The 24,654-nt window shown below is 37.6% G+C and overlaps 1 protein-coding gene across 1 annotated transcript in view; it reads right to left on the minus strand.

Moving 5' to 3' along the window:
• CARNMT1 (carnosine N-methyltransferase 1) overlaps positions 1–18,939 on the minus strand; it is a 42,190-nt gene extending 23,251 nt beyond the window's left edge. The window contains exons 1-3 of the mRNA XM_019966074.2: positions 18,435–18,939; positions 11,880–12,075; positions 10,901–11,064 (exon numbers count right to left, since the gene is read on the minus strand). Coding sequence (XP_019821633.2) covers positions 10,901–11,064; positions 11,880–12,075; positions 18,435–18,889 — 815 coding nt within the window. The 5' untranslated portion in view covers positions 18,890–18,939. The remainder of the gene's footprint in view (positions 1–10,900; positions 11,065–11,879; positions 12,076–18,434) is intronic.
• Positions 18,940–24,654: the final 5,715 nt, after the last annotated feature.

Below are 24,654 nucleotides of genomic sequence, written 5' to 3' on the forward strand. Positions count from 1 at the left end.
CATTCCAGATTATATACAATATGTCTATGTGTATGAACACTTTGATTTTTAATAAAGAAAATGGGAACATCTCATTTGGTTCATGCCTACCTATATTGGTTATCTAACATGAACACACATATTTTTAACACTAGATTCTGAAAAACTCCTACCTGTAGGACACCATGCTGGCCCTTGTATAAAGGACCCATCATCATTTTCTACTCCCTTCTAGACCCACCAAAACATTTACTCTCTAGAACTACCTCTTTTCTCAGTTTCCATTTGTCCAATAAAAAACATGCATTTTCCCCAAGTGGCTCTGTTCAGCAGTTTTTTTAAAAATCAAGGTAATGCAACAGAAAATATAAAGGATCTGGAAGTAAATTCATAGAGTATTTAAATCTTTATCCAAATAATCAATAATAATCAATTTCTAAGAAAGTAAAAGATTACCATGCAGAAATTAGAAATCATGCCAACCTTAAGGGAAAGTTGTACTAATAACAGTACGAATATTTATTTTGTTCACTTAAAGTTAGCTTTTTGACAGCTATTAAATACTCCTGAACTAATCAAGCTTATAGAACTCTATTCCTACCTTGTGGCATAAAGTTTCTATATAGAACTGTTATTAAAAGGCTGTCCTAAAGCCACAGAATAAAGAATACAGTGAGCCTTACCTTAAGAGTTAAGAGAGATTACTACAGATCTACCAATTATTTGTATTAAGAAAAAATAGATTTCAGTAGACATACTGAAGGAAACACATTTTAAAACAAACTAAGAATTGACAAACTGATCAAGAATCAAGCAATGAATGGGAGAATTTTTTCCCAAACCTTTGCTCTTAGAATTTTTTTTTCTGTTGGGTCTTCATATAAGGGATATTAACAGCATACAAGAAAAAGTCTCTAATCAAAATGTATATAAAACAAAGGCTTTCTAAAAGACATTTTCTATTGAGTCTTTATGAAGTCTAGGACATTTTCTATGAAAATAAGAGAAATATAAATCTTTAAGTTTAGACCTTTTTGGTGAGCTGACTTTTTAAACTTAGAAAACCAGGAGCCATATAATTAATATGTGCCTTTGTAATCAAGTGTTGCTTGCTTGAGATTCTTAGCAAAAATCAGGCAAGTAAACAAGTGTATGTAGTTATTAGGCTGGACTATGGATGAGCAATCTTTTTTGCCTTTTCATACTGTTCATGGGGTTTTCAAGGCAAGAATACTGAAGTGGTTTGTTATTCCCTTCTCCAGTGATGCTAGTAAAGACTGAAGGCAGGAGGAGAAGGGGACAACAGAGGATGAGATGTTTGGTTGGCATCACCGACTCAATGGACATGAATTTGAGTAGGGTCTGGGAGTTGATGATGGACAGGGAAGCCTGGTGTGCTGCAGGCCATGGGGTCACAGAGTCGGACACAACTGAGGGACTGAACTGAACTGATGGATAAGCAATATATTTACTACAAATGTAACACCCCTGATAATAGTGGGGAACTTCCAATGCTTTTCTAGACAAGCAAGAATAAAGAGTACAGGAGCCCTTGTGGGTTTGAAGAGGCCATGGTTGCACGTGGTTGGCCATGTTTATACCAACCTTTGCTCTCCAGCTATTTTACCATCAGTAAACGCTGTTCTTGGAAAAAGTTTCCTTTATTGTATACAGAATAATTTTTGCATAGCACCTGCAAATAAGCGAATTCCAACACACAAAATACTTTTTCTTGGTGTGTCAGCATGATGACAATTAGCTGACCCCTGGTGGTAAGTGTATGTACAACTTTCAAGCATCAGAAGGGTTTGGTTCTATTACAATCACAATTCACATGGTAGAAGTCACTACCCACATGTGGCTACTAAATACTTAAAATATGGTTAGTTCTATTGAAATGTGCTACAAGTATAAAATAAATGCCAATATTCAAAGACAGTATAAAGGAATGTAAAATATCTCATTAAAATCTTATATACTGTAACATACTTATATGTTAATATGTTTTAGATATACTGAATTATTAAGGTATATTATTAACCTCACCTGTTTCACTTTTCATGTGACTACTAGGAAATTTAAAATAACATAGGCGACTTGCATTGTATTTCTATTGAACACTGCTAGTCTTTATAGAGAACTCATAAACACACAATTCTGGGCAAAAAACAATTGTGAAATGACATCACAAACCATTATATGATCTTTTAAAACATACAGAACACAATGTGTTATTCATATATGTATATATAAACATGTAGCTAACGTAGAAAGCTAAGATTAGAGTAACAAATTTACGCTAGTTTTTATCTCCATAAAGAGAGAAGAATGTGCTCTGTATGGTTTGCAGAGCAGTTTCAACTGGTAAACAACAATAAAGAAATCTGAAATAAATATGGCAAAATGTCAAGGTTTAATAGAGTTGGATGTTGAGACACTTTATTCAAACTAGAAAATGGGTTAGAAATCAGAATTAGTGTCTAGTCCCTTCAAAAGTATGGTCCCAGCTTATTTATCTACTTCCAACAAACAACTTCGTACATCACCAAGACAACTTTTAATCAATTCCAGAAAACTCTTTCTCACCATAATCTTGAGAGCTCCAACATACCTGCAGAAACTTAGTTTAAATTATCACCTTATCTATAAAGTCTTTCTTTTCCCAAATATCCCAGGCAAAGCTTTAACTCACTTCTCAGTGCTTTCAGTGCTTCATTCATACCTTTGTTTATATGCCCAGTTCTTCACTTTGCTTCTTTCATTTAATACAGGGGTCAGCAACTATAACCCACTAGCCAGTCACCTGTATTTGTAAAAAGGTTTTATTGGAACACAGCCATGTCCATTCATTTATGTACTGTCTATGGCAATGTTCTCATGACAACAGAGCTAAATAGTCAGTAGCCAGAGACCCCAATGCCTACAAAGCCTAAAATATTTTCTAGCTGGCCCTTTAAGAAAAAGCTTACCATAATTCCCAATTTAATGTATCTTGAACTTCTTTCCCAATCAGTACACAGAGCTTTCTTAATATGTTTTATGACTAAGTAGTCCATTTAACACTATAAAATAATGTATCGAAATAATAATGCTAATTAAGGACATTTCGATTGCTTCCAATGTCTTATTATATAACATTAAAGCTAATATCTTCGGCATAAATAATTTCCATACGCAGGAGCTTATCTGTAGAAAGCTTTCCCCAAACTGAATTGCAAGGATCAAAACTGAATTTTGTTCAATGTTACCAAGTTGCCCTCCATTAAATTTTACTAATTTATTCTTCCACCAGCAACATATGTTTCCTCATACCTTCAGTAAGTTATATAATTTTCAAATTCTCACAGTAGATTAAAATGGCATCTTAGTATGGTTTTTATATTTGCATTTTCTTATGAGATTAAGCATGTTGTATTTCTTTTTCTGTTTACTGTTTACACTATTTTTCTACTAGGTGATCATCTTGAATTGGTTTTTCCACTATTTTTTAATACTTGAAAAAATTTTTTCAAGATTTTTAAGTACTTGAAATCCTGGAATGGTAGGCACTTGGGATCTTGATGAAAAAGAAATCTGAAATATTTATTTCTCTCTCTGGTCTAAGAGAGCTTTCTGGATTAAAGAGATATTATTAAATATCTTATTTATTTTATCTTAACATCTCTTAAAATATTAAAGAGACTATTTTCAGCTTCTAAACTACCTTTGCATTATTTGGCAATCTTCATTTGCTCTTATAAAATGGTTTCTTTCAGATGGAAATAATTCTTTTATAACTTACATTCTTTATTTTAATCTAAGTAGAAAAAGCCATCTTTAAAGGATTTTAAAAGTCTTCTTGAAGGGTTAGACATATCCTGAGAGGCAAAGATATAATAGATTTACCACCCACAAACAGACAAAATAACACTTCAAATTCTTCTAAAATAGACTGGGTTAATGAAACTAAGATCTAAAAAACTACAATCTGGTAGTTTTCAGGATTCATAAAAGAATATGATTCCACATGGTTGTGATTTCCCATTTCAAATAGGAGTTGAACCTAAGAATCTCTCTTTCCTTAGCAACTATAAACTCATAGCACTAAATTTCTGAGCTAATAATAACTGAGGTATCTGGCATTCAGCACAATTAAAACAGCATTTCATTAATTACAAACAGGCCCCAATACACATGTCAGTCTGTCAGCTTCAAAGCTGCTTATACTTGTGAACTTAAGACATTTAAAAATTCTCAACAGGAACAAACTGGAAAAACTGATAAGACAAATATGCTTACACAGGAAAAAAGTATTTTAATGACCACAAAAATAGTTAATTTATGCATATTTAAGTATACTATGTTTTGCAAACAGATCTGTTAGAAAAGGCCTTTATTGACATTTCAAAAAGAAAAGAACATAATCAAAAGGCTAGCTGACATAAACATTACTGAAATTCAGCCTGAGTATAACAATATCAAATTCACAGGTGTTTGCTGTGGCACAAACAGAATCCTGAAAATTTTATCTGAGACCCAAACTTGACCAGAATTTACCTGAATTCTGAAGCACTACATCATGTCCCTTTTTCAGGACTTAGAGTTTACCTTTTGTGGCAAAGTTATGACTTTAATATGGATAAAGACTTTGCTATGTTTTGTTAGGCTTATTTTTAAGGGTTTTTGAAAAACTCATCTTATATGCTCTAAGGAAACCAATATAAATTAAACAAGCAAAACAAATGACAGAGGAAGAAATATGTAAGTTTTCCACTGGGTACCAGCATGACAAAAAAAAAAGTTTGATATTTTGATGCACTTGATTTAAAATTCATACATCCCTGCCTACTTTTATAACACTGATTACTATCAGAGAAGGGAAATGGGTAACTGGGGAGGAGACTTTATATCCTTTGAAACCTTTAAAATTTTGAATCCTGTAAAATACCTATTTAAAACATTTTTAAATTATTCTTTTATATTAAAATAACCTGTTAGAAACATTAAAGTTAATTCATCCTTTTCTCACCAGTCTACATTTTATCTGTCAACAGTAATAAAAATACTACTACTAACAGGTAAATAACAATAAAATAATACTTGTGCTAGTTCATTAAGTGCCTTTAACCATGAGATCCCCTTTTACTATGGCTAACATTGTCATGCTGACAGGATACTATGGTAATATACATGATTCAGTGATCACTAAGTATGAATGAAATCATATTTAAAGTGCTAGAAATTATGCTGACATATGCATTTGACATTCAGCCTTCCAAAAATACCCAAATTCTGGTATATTTCAACTGTAAAGAATTTTATCTCACAACCTACTTTTCAGAAACAAAGATATTTTGAATATTGAGAAATATCTGGACTTTATGTTTACAAAGACTAGTAAAATATATGATCTATTATTTTATAGATAGTACATACATTGAGTATACCAACTAGAAGAATCTTTAAGATTTTTGAAAGCAGCAATATTTATACAAGTTCCCTAAACTGAAAACATTTATAAAAACTATGAAAAATAAGGAAATATGAAACTAGATTATGATTTAATAGTTGTAGAATATTTCATGTAGGACCACTGATAAAAACTAACAAAATAACTTGTAGCACTTATTAAAGTAAACAAAGGTAGCCTTACAGAATAAAAGAAAATTATTAATAATAGGAAAAAGCATTTGACATAGAAAAGGCACTGACAAATGCAATATCCTTTCATGACAAAAACTCTCAGGAAATAGGAAGAGAGGGAAAATTTCTCAATATCAAAAAAGGGTATTTATAAAAAACCTAGAGCTAAAATTACACCCAAAAGTGAAAAGACTGAAAGCTTTCCAAGACCAGAAACTAGATAAGGATGTACTTCCAGAGCTATTTAAATGGGAAAGGAAGAGGCAAAAACCACCTTTATTCACAAACAAGATGATCTTTTATGCAGAAAATCCCAAAGAATCAACAAGAAAGCTACTAGAGCCAGTAAACAAATTAAGCAAAGTTGCAACACATAAAAATAAACATAAACACATTAAAAAATCAGTTCTGTTTCTATCCATTGGCAAAGAACAATCAGAAGAGGAAATTAAGAAAACAATTCCATTTATAATAACATGAAAAAGAATGAAAAACTTAGGATTAAATCTAACCAAGGAGATGCTACACTGAAAACTTGTATACTAAAACTTAAAAAACAAGGCTGAAAGATATTAAAGAATACCTAAATAAATGAAAAGACATCCTATATCATGAATTAGTGCTAGCGCTGAATCACTTCAGGTGTGTCCAACTCTTTGCAACCCTATGGACTGTAGCCCACAAGGCTCCTCTGTCCGTAAGATTCTCCAGGCAAGAATAATGGAGTGGGTTGCCATGCTCTTCTCCAGGGGTCTTCCCACCCAGGGAGCAAACCTACACCTTTTACGTCTCCTACACTGGCGGGTGGCTTCTGTACCACTAGCACCACCTGGGAAATATTATTCATTATTAAAATATCAATACCACCAGAAACAATCTACTTATTCAACACAATCCCTGGCAATATTCCAACAGCCTCTTTCAGAGAAATGGAGAAACTGATTCTGAAATTCATATAAAATTGCAAAGAGCCCCAAAGAACTAAAATAATCTTGAAAAAGAATAAAATGTACAAATCACACTTCCTGACTTCAAAACTTACAAAGTTACAGAAATTAAAATAAGTATGGTACTGGCATAAGGAAAGACATACAGGCCAATGGAATAGAACAGAGTTCAGAAATAAATACTTACATATGAAAAAAGTTAAAGTGTTGTTGCTCAGTCCTGTCTTGACTCTGTGACTCTTTGCAACCCTAGGGACGGTGGCCTGCCAGGTTCCTCTGTTCATGGAATTCTCCAGGCAAGAATACTGGAGTGGGTTGCCATTTCCTTCTCTAGGGGATCTTCCCAAACCAGGAATTGAACCTGGGTCTCCAGCACTGCAGGCAGATTCTTTACCCACTGAGCAATGCCAATACATGTCACTCCTGTGATCGTGTTACATTATAAAACACTCAGTGAAGTCTTATAATGTAACAACAGCCTGCTTACTCTAAAGACTTTCTTGCTAGCTTGACAAAGTCTAAGTAGCCACTTGTGAAAGCCCACAAGGGAGTGAGGGACCTTCAGGAGCTGAGATAGGCTTCTAGCCCTCAGTCAGCAAGAAGCCAGGGCCTTCAACCACAATGAAACAAATTCTGCCAACAATCTGCATGAGCTTGGAAGTCTATGCTTCTACAGTCAAATCAAGATATCAAGCAGATATCTTGTTTATAGCCTTGTAAGATCCTACACAGAGTGAAACCATGGCCAGATCCCTACCCACACAGAAACTATGAAGTACAAACATGTGTTTTTTTAAGCAGTTAAATTTATGGTATTTTGTTGCACCAATATACATCTACCTTTCAGATGCAGCAATCTCACATCTAAGAATTTACACTAAAGATACATCTCCAGCAATCCAAAAATAAACATGCACAAGGTTATTAACTATAGCATTATAACTGCAAGATACTGCCAACTTCTTTACTTAAATAACCAAGTATAGGAGATCGGAGTAGTCTGAAACTGTTAAAAAAAAAAAAAAAAGGATTGACTAAGACCTCCATGAACTGACATACAGCTAATTTAGGATGTATCATTAAGTCAAAAAAATCAAAGTGCAAAATAAAATATATATTATGCTGCAGTTTGTGTATGACAAAAGGGGATACCTTGTGGAGGGGGGGGTCGGAATTCTTACCTACTTACCTCCATAAAAAAGACAGAAAATACAAACAAGAAGGATAAATGAAAAATCAGTAATAGTGATTACCTACGTGGTAGAGTGGGGTAAAGAAAAGACAGAGGAATGAATGACATTTTTTCTGAATATCACTTTTTTTTTTATATAGTTTTGTCAAGATGATAGTCCACAAATCAAAAAAATTAAAAAACCAACAGGAATGGGGGAAGAGACAGGGACACGCAACCCTAAAACTAAAAGCAAACAAAAACAAATAAACCTAAATATACTGGATTTCACATAAAAAATATAACCAGACCTCGGGTGAGAAGGCTGAAAGGGAGCTAATTTGAGTAAACAGTGAAGAATATTTCTATTAAAAACCCTTAATTTAGGGGGGAGAATACTTCCTGGAAAATCCTGAACTCCTTTTGGTAGTTTTGTTTTTCCTATAATATGGAGGTAACAATTCTGAAACTTTTGTGTGTATTGTAGAAAAAGAAAGTGTTAGTTGCTCAGTAGTGTCCGACTCTTTGCAACCCCAGGGACTGTAGCTCACCAGGCTCCTCTGTCCATGGATTTCTCCAGGCAAGAATACTGGAGTGGGTAGCCAGTCCCTTCTCCAAGGGATCTTCCCAACCCAGGAATCAAACTCAGGTCTCCCACATTATAGGCAGATTCTTTACCATCTGAGCTACCAGGGAAGCCCAAGTATTGTAGGACTGAGTGAGTAAGCAAATATACTGATGTCAGAAGCCAGGTTTTTCACTGTGGAAAAGACAGACAGACAGAGAGAATGGGGGAAGCTAAGGTACTTTTGAAAGTACCAAGATGAACTCATGATCTCTAGTGTTTGGGGTGTGTGTTTAAGTTCTATCTGCTAGAAGACCCATAAGCAATGACATCTCAGGAACAATGAACATGCCTAGTATCAAATCTTGGTCTCTATACTCCATTCTACATTAAAAGGAACCAGATCCTTGGGAAAATACCCCACTCCAGGACTTAAGCAGAGAAGACACAAAATTGAACTGAAAGTAAGGAAGTGCTCAAAAAACTAATTGAAGCATGCCATGCAAAAAGGACATAGGCACCAACCAACTGGAATCCTACTGGCCAAATCTGAGGAAATTTAAAGAAGAAAATTTAAAAAGCAATGGTAATGGATTATAACCTACTGAATAAATAGGAACCATGAGTCATCCCTGTAATAGATAGATAAGAATATTAACAGAATGCTGGTAACTGTAGAGTTAGAAAATCACCATTCCACAAACATCATAACAAGGTTAGTTCATCCAAGATTCAATGGATGACAATTTTAGGAGAGAGAGGGTTTACAAAGGAGCAGGATACTAAGTGCATGGTCTCAAAGTATCTCCTCAACAAATGCTTATTAGTTGCAAGAAGAGAAACAGTAACTAAATAGTGGGAAGAACCAAATAACATCTTGATTAAAATCAATGAGGGGCTAACAGACATTGCATATCTCTGAATAATATCTTGAAAAGGGTACAACATCAACTCTGTATTATTTTGAGAGAGGACACACAAACTAGACCTAACCAGGAAGAAGTCTAAGACAATGTCAAACTGAAGAATATTCTATAAAATTACTTCCTCATATTCTTCAAAAATGTCAATGTCATGAAAGTAAAAAAAACAAGGCCAAGGAACTCTTCCAGATTAAAGACTAAGACATCAGAATTAAACATAACATTCTGGACTGGATCCTAGACTGAACAGAAAAATAAGTGTTACAAAGGACATTATCAGGATAATTTGTGAAATTTAAATATAGACCATAGATGAGAAGGCAATATTCAAGTTTAAATTTCCTCAATCTGGTAACTGCACTGGATTTATGTAAGAGAATATCATTGTTCTCAAGAAAAAACTAAATAATAAGTAGTAAAAAACATGATATAATACAAACTGATCTCTCAAATAGTTTAAATAATTGTGTATATGTACTGCCGTGGATAAACACATAAAAGCGGGAAGAAAGAAGGGAAGTAGGAAAAGGAAACAAAAAAGCAAATGTAAATAATTGGTGAATTTAGGTAAAAAATACACAGGAGCTCTCTATACAATCCATACAACTTCTTGGGTAACTTTGAACTTATTTCAAAATAAAATGCTTTCAAAGAAGAGAAGGGACATACACATATGTAGTGAAATTTCTGGATAGATACATCTAAACTTAAAGATGTCAATCAACGAAGAGGGGAAGATGAGGAAAAGGAGGCTTTCTTTCCTCAAAGATCCTTTAAACAATAGAATGAACTCCATCCACTGGTTCTCTTTAAACAGATAACCTCTGAGTCAGGTTCCTAACCTGGGATCCATGGACCAAAGAGGTCTATGGAAAGAATTCACTGTACCTACAAGGGGGTGAAAAAAAAATTACATTTTAATTTCATTAGCCTTTAACTGATATGTTTCTATCAATTGTGAATGCAGCCAACAAACAATAGTAGCTTTAGAAGTACCCATGACTTTAATCACCAACAGGCATTATATATATTTTCACTTCATATTAGCTGTTGAGATTCTCAAAATAACATATAGTATTTAGGTATTTTCAAAATCTATTAAAATCTCCTTTTAAGACTTTTATTTAATGTGATACATGATAAAAAAGCAGGTTATATCACAAGCTTGCTTAAGCATTTTGATAACCATATTTCAAAATAACTGGTTTCTTTGCAATCCTATGTATGTCACTTTACTCATTTAGAAATGTTTTACTGAAAAAGAAAATATGGGCTTCAGACTGTTCAAAGTTTTCATGGCATAAAAAAGTTAAGAATCTCTTCTCTGAGCTATAGATCACTCATTTGCATACAAATATTCCATAAAGAGGAAAATTAAAATAGTTTAGAGCTTTTCACTCTGCCATAAAGCAAATTATAAAAGGATAGACATCATTGATAACGAACATTCAATCTAACCATTATTTAATTTCTAGATAATTTCCCATAGTGCTAGAACAGTAATTACTCAAAACATTAACTGCAATCTCACACAGTTGAAGCACCCAAGAACAGCACATATAACAGCACACACCAACACATGAAAAAATACAGGCACTCAACAAGTGTAAAAATGAATCAAGACTGTGAAATTTCTCTTAGAGAAACTCAGTGCTTACATAAAGAAATTGGTTAAAAACAAGATACTATTTACCATTTCTCTTTTGGAAAATTTTTTAAAATTTCTTTAATGATTGGTTGGTAGCAGGCATCCCTTTCTGCTTTCCCAGTTTCACTCCAGTCTCTCACAAACTGTTTCAATGTGGATTTTAACTTATCCATGTCAAACGTAGATGCTGGCATAATCTTTCCATTCCCCTGTTTAAAAAACAGAAATCAATTAGTTTTTCAGAAAGTAATCACTCTTGCATATGGTTATAGTTAAATAATCACGCTATAAAGATACTTTATAGATGGTTTAGAAGGTAAATCACTAGCCTCTCACCTCAACCTGGGTTCAAGTGCAGCTTGAGACCCTAAATGAAAAGAGTTTGGTGGTCTCACTTCTACCCTCAATAAATTATGGCTCATTAATCATGAAGCCACCATCTAACTAAGCAATCCGTACGCATGAGAGGATCGGAACTGGACTGCTATGGAGACCAAACTCTAAGAGAGGGAAGAAAGTTCCTTCAGGTCACTCATGGGACAGCATGGACAGGCTCAAGTGGCCCAACTCCATCTACCCTGTGGATACAAAAAGGACTTGAGCTCCTATTTCTGCCAGTTCCTTGAGAGTTATAAGTAAAAATAATTTTTTTAAAGTAAAAGATGAATATCAATAGCTGAAAATTTCAAGGTAAATTAATTTTACATAGCTAGTAAAATTGTTTATAAAAATGTATGTCACTAACTCCACATGCTGTAATAGTCAGAACACTATGTGAAAGGTGTATCAAAATGCATTTTGTATATATTAGTATATTTGGGGGGGGGAGGGGGAATCTGCCAACAAATCCAGTTTCCAGTATACTGTGCTATCAAGCCTAATAAAAGGGACTGAACATAAGTGAAAATATTTTCCAAGTAGAGCAAATGAGCCGTGCAAAATTACAGAAACGAAATCCAGAAAGATCTCAAAATATAGAGATTAAAGCCTAAAATAAAAACAAAGAGAACAAAATTTCACATACATCTTCTCCATATTCTTTATTTTCAAACATATGTATGCAATCATTCACAATGGTCAGTAGTATTTCTTGATTATGATCAACACATTTCCGGATCTTGTCCAAGTGAAGAAGAAACTGAGGAAGTAGTTTCTGTTGATTAGCTGGGAGTGATCGAAACTGTCTTTCTGTTCGGTGCACTCGCTCATGCATACTGGTGCTAAAACATAAAAGGTGTTTTTTTAATTGGCAAAAGAATTCTCACCAGAGGCCAATCTTAAAATATTTAAGGTTGTCTTCCTGTACAAATTATTTCCTTATAATGTATACTGTCCAGCCATTTACAATCTTTCAGTTTTTTAAAGGATACTGACTTATGAAGTTTTCTATGTTGTCATCGTATTATAAACTCTCTAAGCAACTAAACAAAAGACCAAGAGTTTAAAACATCTGCATCAATTAGAAGGGAGGAAAAAAAGCAAACATAAAGAGGATTAGTGCACAATAAGTTTATTTTTATGATTTCAATTTCCAAAAAAAGGTTTTCAGCAAAACAGCTGAATGCTTTAGATTTATCCATCAAGTAGCAGAATGCTGCTCTAAAATCAGAATATACACAATATGTGTTTTAAAATTACTGAGTCAACCAAGTTGAATTTTTTAAAAAATACTGTAAATGATCTTACATGCCACAAAAGTAGTAAACAAATGAAAAACTGAAATTCTATAGCTTTTTATACAACAACATTCACAACAGTTTCCAGATAACTCTAAAGGTCACTTTGAGGACAACCAATTTATAAAACCTAATAAGAACATCATTTTTAAAAGTTAAATAATACACTCACAATGAAATATCATTTTACATCAGTCAGATAGATGGGCAAAATTGAAACACCTGACTATCTGAAATATTGGTAAAAATGTGGAAGATTTAGAATATTTATATTCTGATTGATGGTGGGTGCATAAGTTAGTACAACCACTTCAGAAAATTTAGCATTACCTAGTAAAAACTTAATATGCACACTCCCTATGACCTAGCAATCATACACCTTTAGACACAAAATCAAGAAACTCTTGCAAATGGGCACATGACACATGAAAGTCTCATCACAGCACTGTAAGCAATAACAAGCAAAAAATCTGGAAACAACCCAGAAAGTCCATCTCCAATAGACTGAACAAAGAAAATACAGTATAGTTGTACAATGGAATACAATCAATCAATACAGCTACACACAATAAAATGGATAAAACTCAGGAACAAAATATTTGTTGGAAAAAAGCAAGTTGCAGAAAAATACATAATGTACAAATTTCATCTTATATAAAAATAAGCAATATATTTTAGGGACTGAACATATGTAGAAAAACTACAAGGAAAGCAAGGAAATGAAAATTCAGGAAAATTATGTCCTTTGAGGGGAAAAGGATAAGATAATGTTCTTTTTTTAAACTGAGTGGTAGATGTTCACTACATCATTCTTTACAATTTACATATACAAATAAACAAATACATAAATGCATGATGTGTTTCTTTTAAACGTTCTTTGGCATTTACTCAGTGCTAAATGGAAATGAAAAATATTCTTTTTCATTTGGTTGCGTGAATCCCTCTAGTCATCCAGATAATTCTCTCATTTTTATCTTATGTCAAACCAGTGTCTAATTTCTGAACAGTCACATCTAAGGAGATTCTGAAGAAACCCTTGACATAACTTATGCAAAAATCTGGTCACATTTTTAGAAGATTGTGTGTGGTGGTATTCCGAGGGTGGTTAGGGCTAATGTAAACTGGAGTTGGCAGTGGTTGCACCAATTGCTGCTTCCTGATCTGGACTGAAATCCAGGTTATGCTACGTATTTGCTATGTGACTCTTGGCAAGTTACTTCCTTTCTCTGTGCCTCAACTGCCTCATATACATAAACAAGGAATATATAATGATGATAATGATAGAAGCTATGATTTATTGAGACTTAGAAAGTGTCAGGCACTAAACCAAGTCACTTAAAATGAATTACTCTGAAAAACATACATAAAACTCCATGAGGCAAATACCAGAATACCCCTCTGCCTACCTAATACATTTCACTGAAACTGTAACAAAATAATGCACACTACACACTTAGCCCAGTGCCTAAAACATAATTAGAGCTCAAATATAGGAGGTATATCTAATTTATGAAGCTAATATATACATAGCAAAAATATGAAAAATACAGAGCAGTGAAAGTACTCAGGGGGGGTAAGTTCCTAATAATTCCTCTTCTAGAGGTAAGCACTTCAAACTCTTTGGCATATTTCTGCTTTATTGCTGTTGTTTAAGACAAAGTAATCTAATACCTTTCTAGTCAAAAATGCAGCATGTCACTTGGAAGTGCTTAGAAGTGGAGAATCACAGGTCTCATGCAAGACCTACTGAAATGTAATCTGCCTTTTAACAAGATCATCAAGTGACTCACTTACATATTAAAGTTTTAGAAATACTGAACTTCTTCATCCTTTAAAAATAATTTTCCCAGGGCAGAAAAAGTTCTCAAATGACTATATGACAAATGACTAAAAGGGCTGCTCATCATCCCATCTTACACAACCAAAATTTACTTAGCTATTTCCCAAACACTGGGCATCTAGATACTTTTACCTGTCTACACAATGTACTTTTTATGTTCAAAATCTATCTATATGTTAGAGGAAAAAAAATTACCACAAATTCCCAAAAGAATTACCACATCAGAAAAGGGAAGAATTTGTAAAGTTCTTGATACAAACTGATTTTCAGAAAAACTGTATCAACTGACATCCCTAATCAGTAGAGTATGACACTAAGAAACTACTTAAAGTCAGCAAACAGCAGAGCTGCAACAGTTTATAATATACTGTGAATAGGTTAAACAGTCTCACAGTAATTCCTTCCTTGAATTCCTGGGCACTAGATGCCCTACAACCACCCTCTGAGCACACCTCAAAACTCAACATTTCCTACCTGAACTTAGCACATGTCCCACCAAAGAAATCTGTACTTCTTCCTAAATGGCTGCTGTTGCTCAATGGTACATCATACATCCACCAAGTCAGAAATTAATGAGTCATCCTAAAATGCCTCTTCTCATAGCTCACACGATCAAGAAGACCAGAATCCTTTTGTGCGTGCGAGCATGTTCAGTCACTCAGTCGTGACTTTTTGTGACCCCATAGACTGTAGCCTGCCAGGCTCCTGTCTGTGGGATTTTTTAACTGGGGCTAATTTCACTCTTCTGTAAATGCTTACATCACCAATGTGCTTAAGACAGCGGTGGACAAGTTATGACCTCCTGGCTACTTGCCTGTTTTCGTTAAGAGTTCTACTGGAACACAGCTATGCTCATTCCTCCACATACTGCCTGTGGTTGCTTTCATACAAGCACACAGGCCTACAATTTAACAAAGACCACCTAGCTCTCAGTTTAAAATATTCATTGCTTGGCTCTTTAAGAAAAGTTTGCCAACCCTGTTTTAAAGGAATATTTTACAACCTTCAGACTCTCCTTGGTTCTAAACTGAGTCAGCATTAAGAGGCCACATCCTTGGGTACCTAAGAGGACAAAGTAGGGTCAGTGGCTGTATTTCCTCAAGTGTATCCCTACCTCAAGCTCCCTCTACAAGGCAGTGACCCCAACTCTGACTCAGTCACCTTTTATAAGAGTGGGTCCAATGATAGGTCTAGCCAAGAATCACAGACCCATTCCTGTGCTCCTGTTGAACTATTCTAGAATTCCAAACAGGGAAACATATCTATTCAGCAGAGTGTCTCAACCCATTTTAAATATTTATTAAATACCCAAAGTTGAAATTGTCTTACTAGCATCACTGCTTACAAATACAGGGTAAATTTTTAGTTAATGCTTTTAGATTTCAGGCCAGACTCTACCACAATTTGGTTGGGCAACCCTGTGCAAGTTGCTTGCTTCTTTACATGCCTATCCCCTCACCCCTGAGCTCTACATCTCAGTTTTTAAGATCCCACCTAACTGCTATTTCTAAAAGTAGGACATTTCTGACAAGACCTTTAATATTTCAAATGTAGCATACCCTATATGAGTAGGTATCTCCATTTATAACAAAAGTGGTAATTTAAGGCTAACATTTTTTGCTATTCAGTACAATGCTATAATCATTTTACCTTAGTGAGACTATGTCATCTAAGCAAAATCTATAGGAAGTACAAAATTGAAAGCCACTGGAAAGAGAAAATACTCATCAGAAGACATTTCTTGCCTCACAACCTTTATCTAAATCTCCTATATCCTGACGAAAAGACAGTGAGCAGTAAAACCCAGTTCTCCAATAGATGGATTTACCTGCTAATGGTCTAGAATAGACTGTCCCTAAGAACTTATTACAATGATGGAAAGGCTTACATCTGCACTGTCCAAGACAGCAGACAACAGCCACGTGTGGCTGCTGAGCACCTGAAATGTGGCTACTGAGACTGAAAAGACGAACTGTAAATCTTACTACATTTTAATTAATTTAAGCTTAAATTCAGCCAGATGTGATTAATGGCTATTATATTGGGCAGTATAGCTCTATAAGATTATAAAATGTTGGAAGGTAATAATCCAGTGTTTTCTGCTACACAATCGTTTCTGTAATTCTAAACATATGTTTAACTGTATATTATTTTTAGTATAAGGGATTTCAATTATTTTTTGAGTACATACAAATAAAAAGGATTATTGTAAAAAATGAAATTTTCCTCGATCTCACACTGAACTGCTACAGAAGAGGGAGAAGAGTATAGGAAACACTATCCCAACCACCTGAACACACACACAGTGCCCCTTTCTGTATTACCACACTTGGGTCCTAGTTTCAGATCAAAATCCCTTGCCCTCCCCCACAAAAAGGCCCAGCTGATACTTAATCATAAATATCAATTCTAAAGTAGTCCTAACACATACTACACCTAATATACAAACACACATTTTAACTGTGTCTTCTACAGTCCCAGGACATTTCCCAATATTCTTTCTACATTTTTTCAACAGTAAAATATACCAGACTTTTCTGTACCTACCACTTTGAGCTACCTAATGTCAGCTTCTCTTCCAGACATAATACTTGAAACAAATTCAATTCTCTGGTTGTCTGCCTTTCTCCCTCTGTTGATACTAATAAAATCCCCGTACTACTAAATTCCCTTCAGAGCTCCGTAAGTAATGTGGTCCATGGTTCATATGCCTGGGTTTAATCAGTAAATTATTTCATCAAGATCTTTCAACTTCAAAAAGTCACGTCACAAATGTAATCAGAGTCTAAATAAGCTTTTATTAAACAAGTTTTGAAATTCAGAATAATAACAAACTAACCATCAGTTACAAACTGACAAACTACCTGGGAATGACAAATGTACTTCTTTGCTACTACTCGTCCTGTTAAAAATAGAGTTCCAACAAAACGCCAGGCACTGGTGACATAAAAATAAATAAGGCTCACTCCCTGCCCTTGAGGAGGTCAGTCAAGCAATATTAAAAAATTTGCATAAAGCACAGCAGGAGCCCATCTAAGGGAACAGTTTTACTTGAGAAGGAGGTCACATCTATCAGATTCCACATGCAGACTCAGAACACAGTAGTCGGTGGACTCATCCCGCACACGAATAAAAGTGCTTTCTTTACCTGAAAACCCAGTTGTTTTAAGTCCCTTTCAGATCTTGTAATTACAAGTTTGTGACTAAGCTACTTTAAGATTTATTTATAAGAAAGTCCAAGTTAGGAAGTTTAAAAGTCCTACCACGATGCCCAATCCAGTGAGAATTCGATACATATTTGCAGAAAAGATCATAAAGGCTACAGTGTTTTCTCTGATCCTACAGTGTTTTCTCTCATTTCCCTCCCTAAAAATTTGCAAATTTTAGAACATCCGGACTATCTGCGACCTTAATTTCATCCACCAGTTAAAGACACTGAGTGGCATCATTCACTCGCTCACCACAAAAGTGCCTGTGCGTTCACCGCGCCAAATGGGGGGTGGGGGTAGGGGACCACAAAAGTGCCTGTGCGTTCACAGCGCCGGGAGGGCAAGAGAGGTGCGGCTAGGACGGGGAGGGCCAGGGGATCTTAATGCTGCCCTCAACAAGAATTGGCAACAGTTTGGGGAAAATGTCCTACAGCATCCCACGTGTAGGTGAACTTGGGTTCTCCGTCTGTTCAGTTTGGAGGACATCGACAACACAAACAAATCATGCCCAGCACTGGACGATTTTACCATCAACATCTTCTATCTGAAATTCTTACAGCACTTTTCCGGTCATCCCCACGGGCCTCAAAGCCAAACCTTTAACGAGGGATGGAAGGCAAGAGGGCTAATCTGATCCTGAGGTCAGAAGACAAGAGGCTGAGCAGCAGACGGCGCGGCAGACACGCGGGTGTGCTGGGCCGGGAGGGGCTAAGGTGGTGCGAGATGACTCGGGGGCCCGGAGGTCAGCTCAGGCGGCCCGGTTCCGACGCCCCGGAGGCGTGGCGTCCGGCGGGTCCGCCGCAAGCGGCTGGCGCCCCGACGGGCTGAGCCGGGGTCCGCCACGGGCTCCTTACCCGTAGTAGCGGAAGGCATTTATGATCTTCCAGAAGTGCTCGCGCTCGAGCCTCTCCTCCTCTTCCTCCGTGCTGCGCGCGGCCGCCGCCGCCGCCGCCGCCGAAACTGCCGCGGCGGAGCCCAAACGCCCGGCGGAGAACTGCACTTCCACCTCCTCGCTCCCGCCGCCTCCCCCGCGGCCGCCGCCGCCTCCCCCGCAGCCCTCCGGCAGCTGAGAAGCGGGCGGCGGTGGGCGCCGCCGTCGCTGCATCGCCGCCGCGGCCCTCAGCCTGGCTCGCTTGCGTCTCGCCGCGACTGAAAGCGTGGTGGTGGCTGCTCGGCCTTCCTCTAGACGGCGCCCGCCGCGGACATGCCCCCTGCTCGCGGCGCGCTCCGCCCCCGCCGCCCTGAGGCCTCCATCCGCGCCGGGCTCCGCCAGGTCTTCAGAGCTCCCGAAACGACAGCGCCTGCGCATTCGAGAGCCCGACGAAGGACCGCAGCCACCTGCGCTTACTTGATGCCAGGCTTCTGCGACAGCGTCCTTACGTCACGGCGACACGTGAAGTGGGCGGAGCTAAGTGCCAGATGGGTGGGGCGAAGGAGATGGCTGGTGGGTTAGGGCTGGCCACTTAGGGGAACCGCGTGGTTCCGCCTTTAGAGCCAGACTTCTGATTAAGGTTAACATACTAGAAAGGAAGAAAAATACAGGAAAAAAGTTCAGCTTTGATGAATTTTCTGAACTTTTATTTCAGAAAGTCTAGAAGGAAGGCCTTGCATTCACCCTAATTTAACTTTTAATTTATTAAGTGAATTTCTGTTTTTAATTGCATAAAGGGAGAGGGACACTGTCATCTTTCCAGTATTTGGGGACCTAGAAAAGTCCTAATCCCACCCTGGACTGGTCATGGCAGCAGATCAGGAAAAATTCAGGACCCTATGTAGTACACGCACTTCGGAAGCCCACCAAAGCTCACAGCCATAGCGGTGCACGACTAATGGTACCCCATAGCAAGGTCAGAGTTAACCACTAACTCTTCTTTCACTTTTCTCTCCATTTCTCTATGAACTCATGAATAAAACGGCTGCCCTACCTGCACTTAGTGTTATTCTTAGAAAATAACTCATTCCACTCAATTTAATCTACCATCGAGGAAATTAGTCTTTCAAAATAATGGTGTGTACCTTCCCAGTCGCGTCTCCCACTTTGCGACCCCATGGACTACATAGGCCGCCAGGCTCCTCTGTCCCTGGGATTGTCCTAGCAAGAATACTGTAACTAGTTGCCATTCCCTTCTCCAGGGGATCTTACCTCCCAGGGACAGAACAAGCATCTCCCTCTCCCCAGCCGCACACCCACCCCCCCATCGTCTGCATTGCAAGCAGTTTCTTTACCTCGGAACCATCAGGGAAGCACTTCAAAACAATGGTAAAACTGTTTAATTCTCAACAACAATAAACTTGTCCTGGGGCCACAAATTCTGTTAAAAAGATATAATCACGTTGAAAATGAAGTGGCTTCATTTTCATAATTTAGTAATCAAAAAAAAAGGCAGTTTAAAGTACTGTGGTTATCTATGTTAATAACATATAGAAATGTTACATATTACATATAGAAATGCTGCTGCTGCTGCTGCTAAGTCGCTTCAGTCGTGTCCGACGCTGTGCGACCCCATAGACGGTAGCCCACCAGGTTCCCCCCGTCCCTGCGATTCTCCAGGCAAGAACACTGGAGTGGGTTGCCATTTCCTTCTCCTATGTATGAAAGTGAAAAGTGAAAGCGAAGTCGCTCAGTCGTGTCCGACTCTTCATGACCCCATGGACTGTAGCCCACCAGGGTCCTCCACCCGTGGGATTCTCCAGACAAGAGTACTGGAGTGGGGTGCCATTGCTACATTTCTATATAATATTTTTATAAAGTTTAAAGTCTAAAAATAAAAAATAAAGTCTATTTCTTCTTTGAATAGCAATGCAGTAATACATGGTTCAAAATTAAAAAGGGAAATGCAAAGGTTACAAATGTGAAGTTTCCTTACTCTGTCCCTAACCACTCATACCCCCTTTCAGATAAATGCATTGATTTCTTGGAGACTTCCTTGGTGGTGCAATGGCTAGGAACCCATCTGCAAAGGCAGGGGACACGGGTTCAATCCCTGGTCAGGGAACATTCCATATGCCAAGGAGCAACTGAATCCCACACCCTCTAGAGCCTGCTAGCCACAAGTTCAAAGCCTGCAGCCTAGAGCCTGTGCTCTACAACTAGAGAAGCCATAGCAATGAGAGGCCCGCACACCACAGCTATAGAGCAGCCCCAATTCTCTGCAACCAGAGAAAGCCTGTGTGCAGCAAGGAAGACCCAGTGCGGCCATAAATAAATAAAGAGATAAAGCAGTGTGTATATACATAAAAAAACTAACCACCCATAATATATCAGATCAGATCAGTCGCTCAGTCGTGTCCGACTCTTTGCGACCCCATGAATCACAGCACGCTAGGTCCCCCTGTCCATTACCAACTCCCAGAGTCACTGAGACTCACGTGTGTGTGTGTGTGTGTGTGTGTGTATAAATTTCTTGTTTATTTTTCCAAATTTTCTATCCAGTACCATTTCTCTTAGGGTCTGGTGCTTGGAAGCTATGTATAAATTCTCATAACTTTAACTGTTACCAATGCTGTTTTCATGTGCTTGTGCTTAGTCGCTCAGTTGTGTCCAACCCTTTGGACCCGATGGAGCCCACCAGGCTCCTCTGTCAGTGGAATTCTCCAAGCAAGACTACTGGAGTGGGTTGCTATGCCCTTCTCCAGCTGTTTTCATATGCACACACAAATTATACATATCATAATTTGTTACTTGTGTCATGCTGCTGTCAACTTAAAAAATGCACAATGTGAGGATTTCAAGTTAAGTTTTATTTGGGGTAAAATGAGCATTGCAGCCCAGGAGACAGCACCCCATATTGCTCTGAGAAATTGCTCCAAAGAGGTACGGGGAAGGGACAGTATATATGTGATTTTGGTAAAGGGGGAGTACATGCAATCAAGCATATACTTTAGGTAGAACATTTCTGTTAGTCTTATTTAGCTTCTGCTAGTCATGAGAAACAGTTTTTACCATGAAGGATTTTGGTGCTCTTCTAGATATGAGGAAATATAAGAATTCGGCTCATAAAATCAACTCCTTAGAATATCTAACAATCTGAAGATCTGTCCTGCACAGAGTGCCTCCTTTTTACTCTCCACACTGAACTCCTTCAGGGACCGTTAAAGGTCAGCAGCTGCAGCAACTCATGATTTAATCCTTGTGAGTGTTAGATAGCAAGCACCCATGGCAAGTGCCAATTTGTAGTTGACACTATCTAACATTTAATATTTTATATTTTGTTTTTCTCTATTGTATCACTTTATTTGTTCCTTACCTCAATTCTGTGAAGGAAGTCTTGTTATCTTCCTTTAACAAATGAAGAGGATTTACCTAGTGGTCCAGTGGTTAAGAATTTACCTGCTAATGCAGGGGACGCAGGTTCAATCCCTGGTCTGAGAAAATCCCACATGCCTCAAAGCAACTAAGCCCCTGCACTACAATTGCTGAGCCCGCATGCCTAGAGCCCACAAACAGCAACAGGAGAAGCTACCACAATGAAAAGCCTGCCCACCAGAACTAGAAAGTGGCCCACACTCGCCACAACTAGAGAAAGCCTGTGCAGCAACAAAGACCTAGTGCAGTCAAAACTAAATAAATTTTTTAAATAATTAACTTTAAAAAGTGAAGACAGACTCAGAAAATTAACTGTCTTACGCAGGGACACGTAAATAGCAGAGCTGAAGTATATTCATTCATTCTTTCCAACGAATGTGTTGGTTCCCTCCTTTACCTCTTGCACTGAGCTAAAGGCAGCCAAAAGCTAATAGAAGCATGGACTTCTCATTTTTGCTCTGCCAGTTAGTAAGTGTGATCTGTTTAAAAAGCTACTTGAGGTCTAGACTGTATTGTTTCTAAAATGGATATACAGGGCCATTGGGAGAAATAAATGAGATAAAGAGTGAAAATATCTGGTATATTGGCTTAATAAATGTTTTCTCTCCTTTCAGCTCTTTAGAATACACTTTTTACCTTCTTTTAAAACACTTTTCTTAAGACTTCCTCTTTCTAACTTCTTGGCAATGAGTTTCTCTTACAGGAATCTCCCAAAAATCTTCCCAAATAAAATAGAGCCCTTTGGGCTTAAAGTTTTGTAATGTTTTCATCCAGATGTCAATTAATATCCAAGAATTAATATCCAAAACACACTAATAATCCCTTAGTTTTCCCAGTTCTACCAACAAATTTACATGCATGCGTTCTCAGTCACTCTGTTGTGTCTGACTCTTTTTCAACCCCATGGACTGTAGCCCGCCGGGCTTCTCTGTCCACGGGATTTCCCGGGCAAGAATACTGGAGTGGGTTGCCATTTCCTCCTCCAGGGGATCTTCTCCACCAAGGAACTGAACCAGCATCTCCTCCACTGGCATGTGGATTCTTTACCACTTTGCACCTTGGAAGCCCACCAGCAAAGTTATTCCTTTGTTATTCTCAAGGTTGTTGTATAGTGAATTTGTTGTTGTTCAGTCACTAAGTCACGTCCAACTCTTTTCAGCCCCATGAACTGCAGTGCACCAGTCTTCTCTGTCCATCACTATCTTCCTGAGCTTGCTCAAACTCATGTCCATCGAGTCAGTGATGCCATTCAACCATCTCATCCTCTGTCCCCCGCTTCTCCCGCCTTCAATCTTTCCCAGCATCAGGGTCTTTTCTAATGAGTCAGTTCTTCACATCAGGTGGCCAAAGTATTAGAGCTTCAGCTTCAGCATCAGTCCTTCCAATGAATATTCAGGGTTTATTTCCTTTAGGATTGACTGGTTTGATATCCTTGCTGTCCAAGGGACTATCAAGAGCATTCTCCAGCACCACAATTGGAAAGTGTCAGTGCTCAGCCTTCTTTATGGTCCAACTCTCACATCCATACCTGACTACTGGAAAAACCATAGCTTTGACTATACAGACCTTTGTTGGAAAAGTGATGTCTCTAGTTTTTAATATAGTATCTAGGTTTGTCATAGCTATTCTTCCAAAGAGCAAGCATTTTTAAATTTCATGGCTGCACTCACTGTCCGCATTGATTTTGGAGCCCAAGAAAATTAAATCTGACACTGTTTCTACATTTTCCCCATCTATTTGCCATGAAGTGATAGGATCAGTTGCCATGATCTTAGTTTTTTGAATGTTGAGTCTATAATAAATAAATGTTTGTAAATAAAGATTTAGAAATAAACAAGCCTTTTCACCTATTAATCATAACCAGTCCATCCTAAAGGAACTCAGTCCTGAATGTTCATTTGAAGGACTGATGTTGAAGCTGAAACTCCAGTACTTTGGCCACCTGCTGTGAAGAGCTGACTTATTTGAAAAGATGCTGATGCTGGAAAAAATTGGAGAGAGGAGAGGGGGATGACAGAGGATGAGATGGTTGGATGGCATCCTACTCAATGGACATGAGTTTGAGTAAACTTTGGGAGTTGGTGATGGACAGGGAGGCCTGGCGTGCTGCAGTCCATGGGGTCACAAAGAGTCAGACACTACTGAGTGACTGAACTGAACTGAACTGATATTTGTATTTGTCTCACATTCCCCAAGTGGATATTTCACTGAAAGTCTGTGCTTGTATATTATGTTGGTTTACCTTTTAACCAGATGCTTTCCCTGTCAGACTCTTAAGTTCTTTGGGGGTAAGAGGCATATGTGTTTTGTTCAAGCCCATATTCCCAAACATCCAGCACAATATCTGTCTCATGAAGATTTTCTAAAACCAGTTTATGGAATGAATGAAAGAATTTACAAGTGTTAAACACTGCCTACATCGTTGCCTTTAACTTAGTACTTACAGTAGTATCATCATTCCTGGTTTCTTAACAGATGAAAACACTGTAATTTAAAGAGTTTAAGTAACACTATCAACGTCATACAGTTCCTAAATGGTAAAGCCCAGGTCTGAAAGGAAGTGGACAAAGCTAAAAAAAACTTTCAATCCCTGGATTTACTGCCTCAACTCAAGTTGATCTTATTTTTTCTAAATAAGTTTCATGAAGTCTTTTTTTTTAACTTTTGCAAATACTTGTTTTTTTTTTTTTTTTTAATTATTATTATCATTTTGCTCACAGCCTGTGAGACTTCAGTAACCCTGGATATGAAGCACAGATTCTTAACCA

This window comes from Bos indicus, chromosome 8, assembly GCF_029378745.1.
Source record: "Bos indicus isolate NIAB-ARS_2022 breed Sahiwal x Tharparkar chromosome 8, NIAB-ARS_B.indTharparkar_mat_pri_1.0, whole genome shotgun sequence".
NCBI lineage: Eukaryota > Metazoa > Chordata > Mammalia > Artiodactyla > Bovidae > Bos > Bos indicus.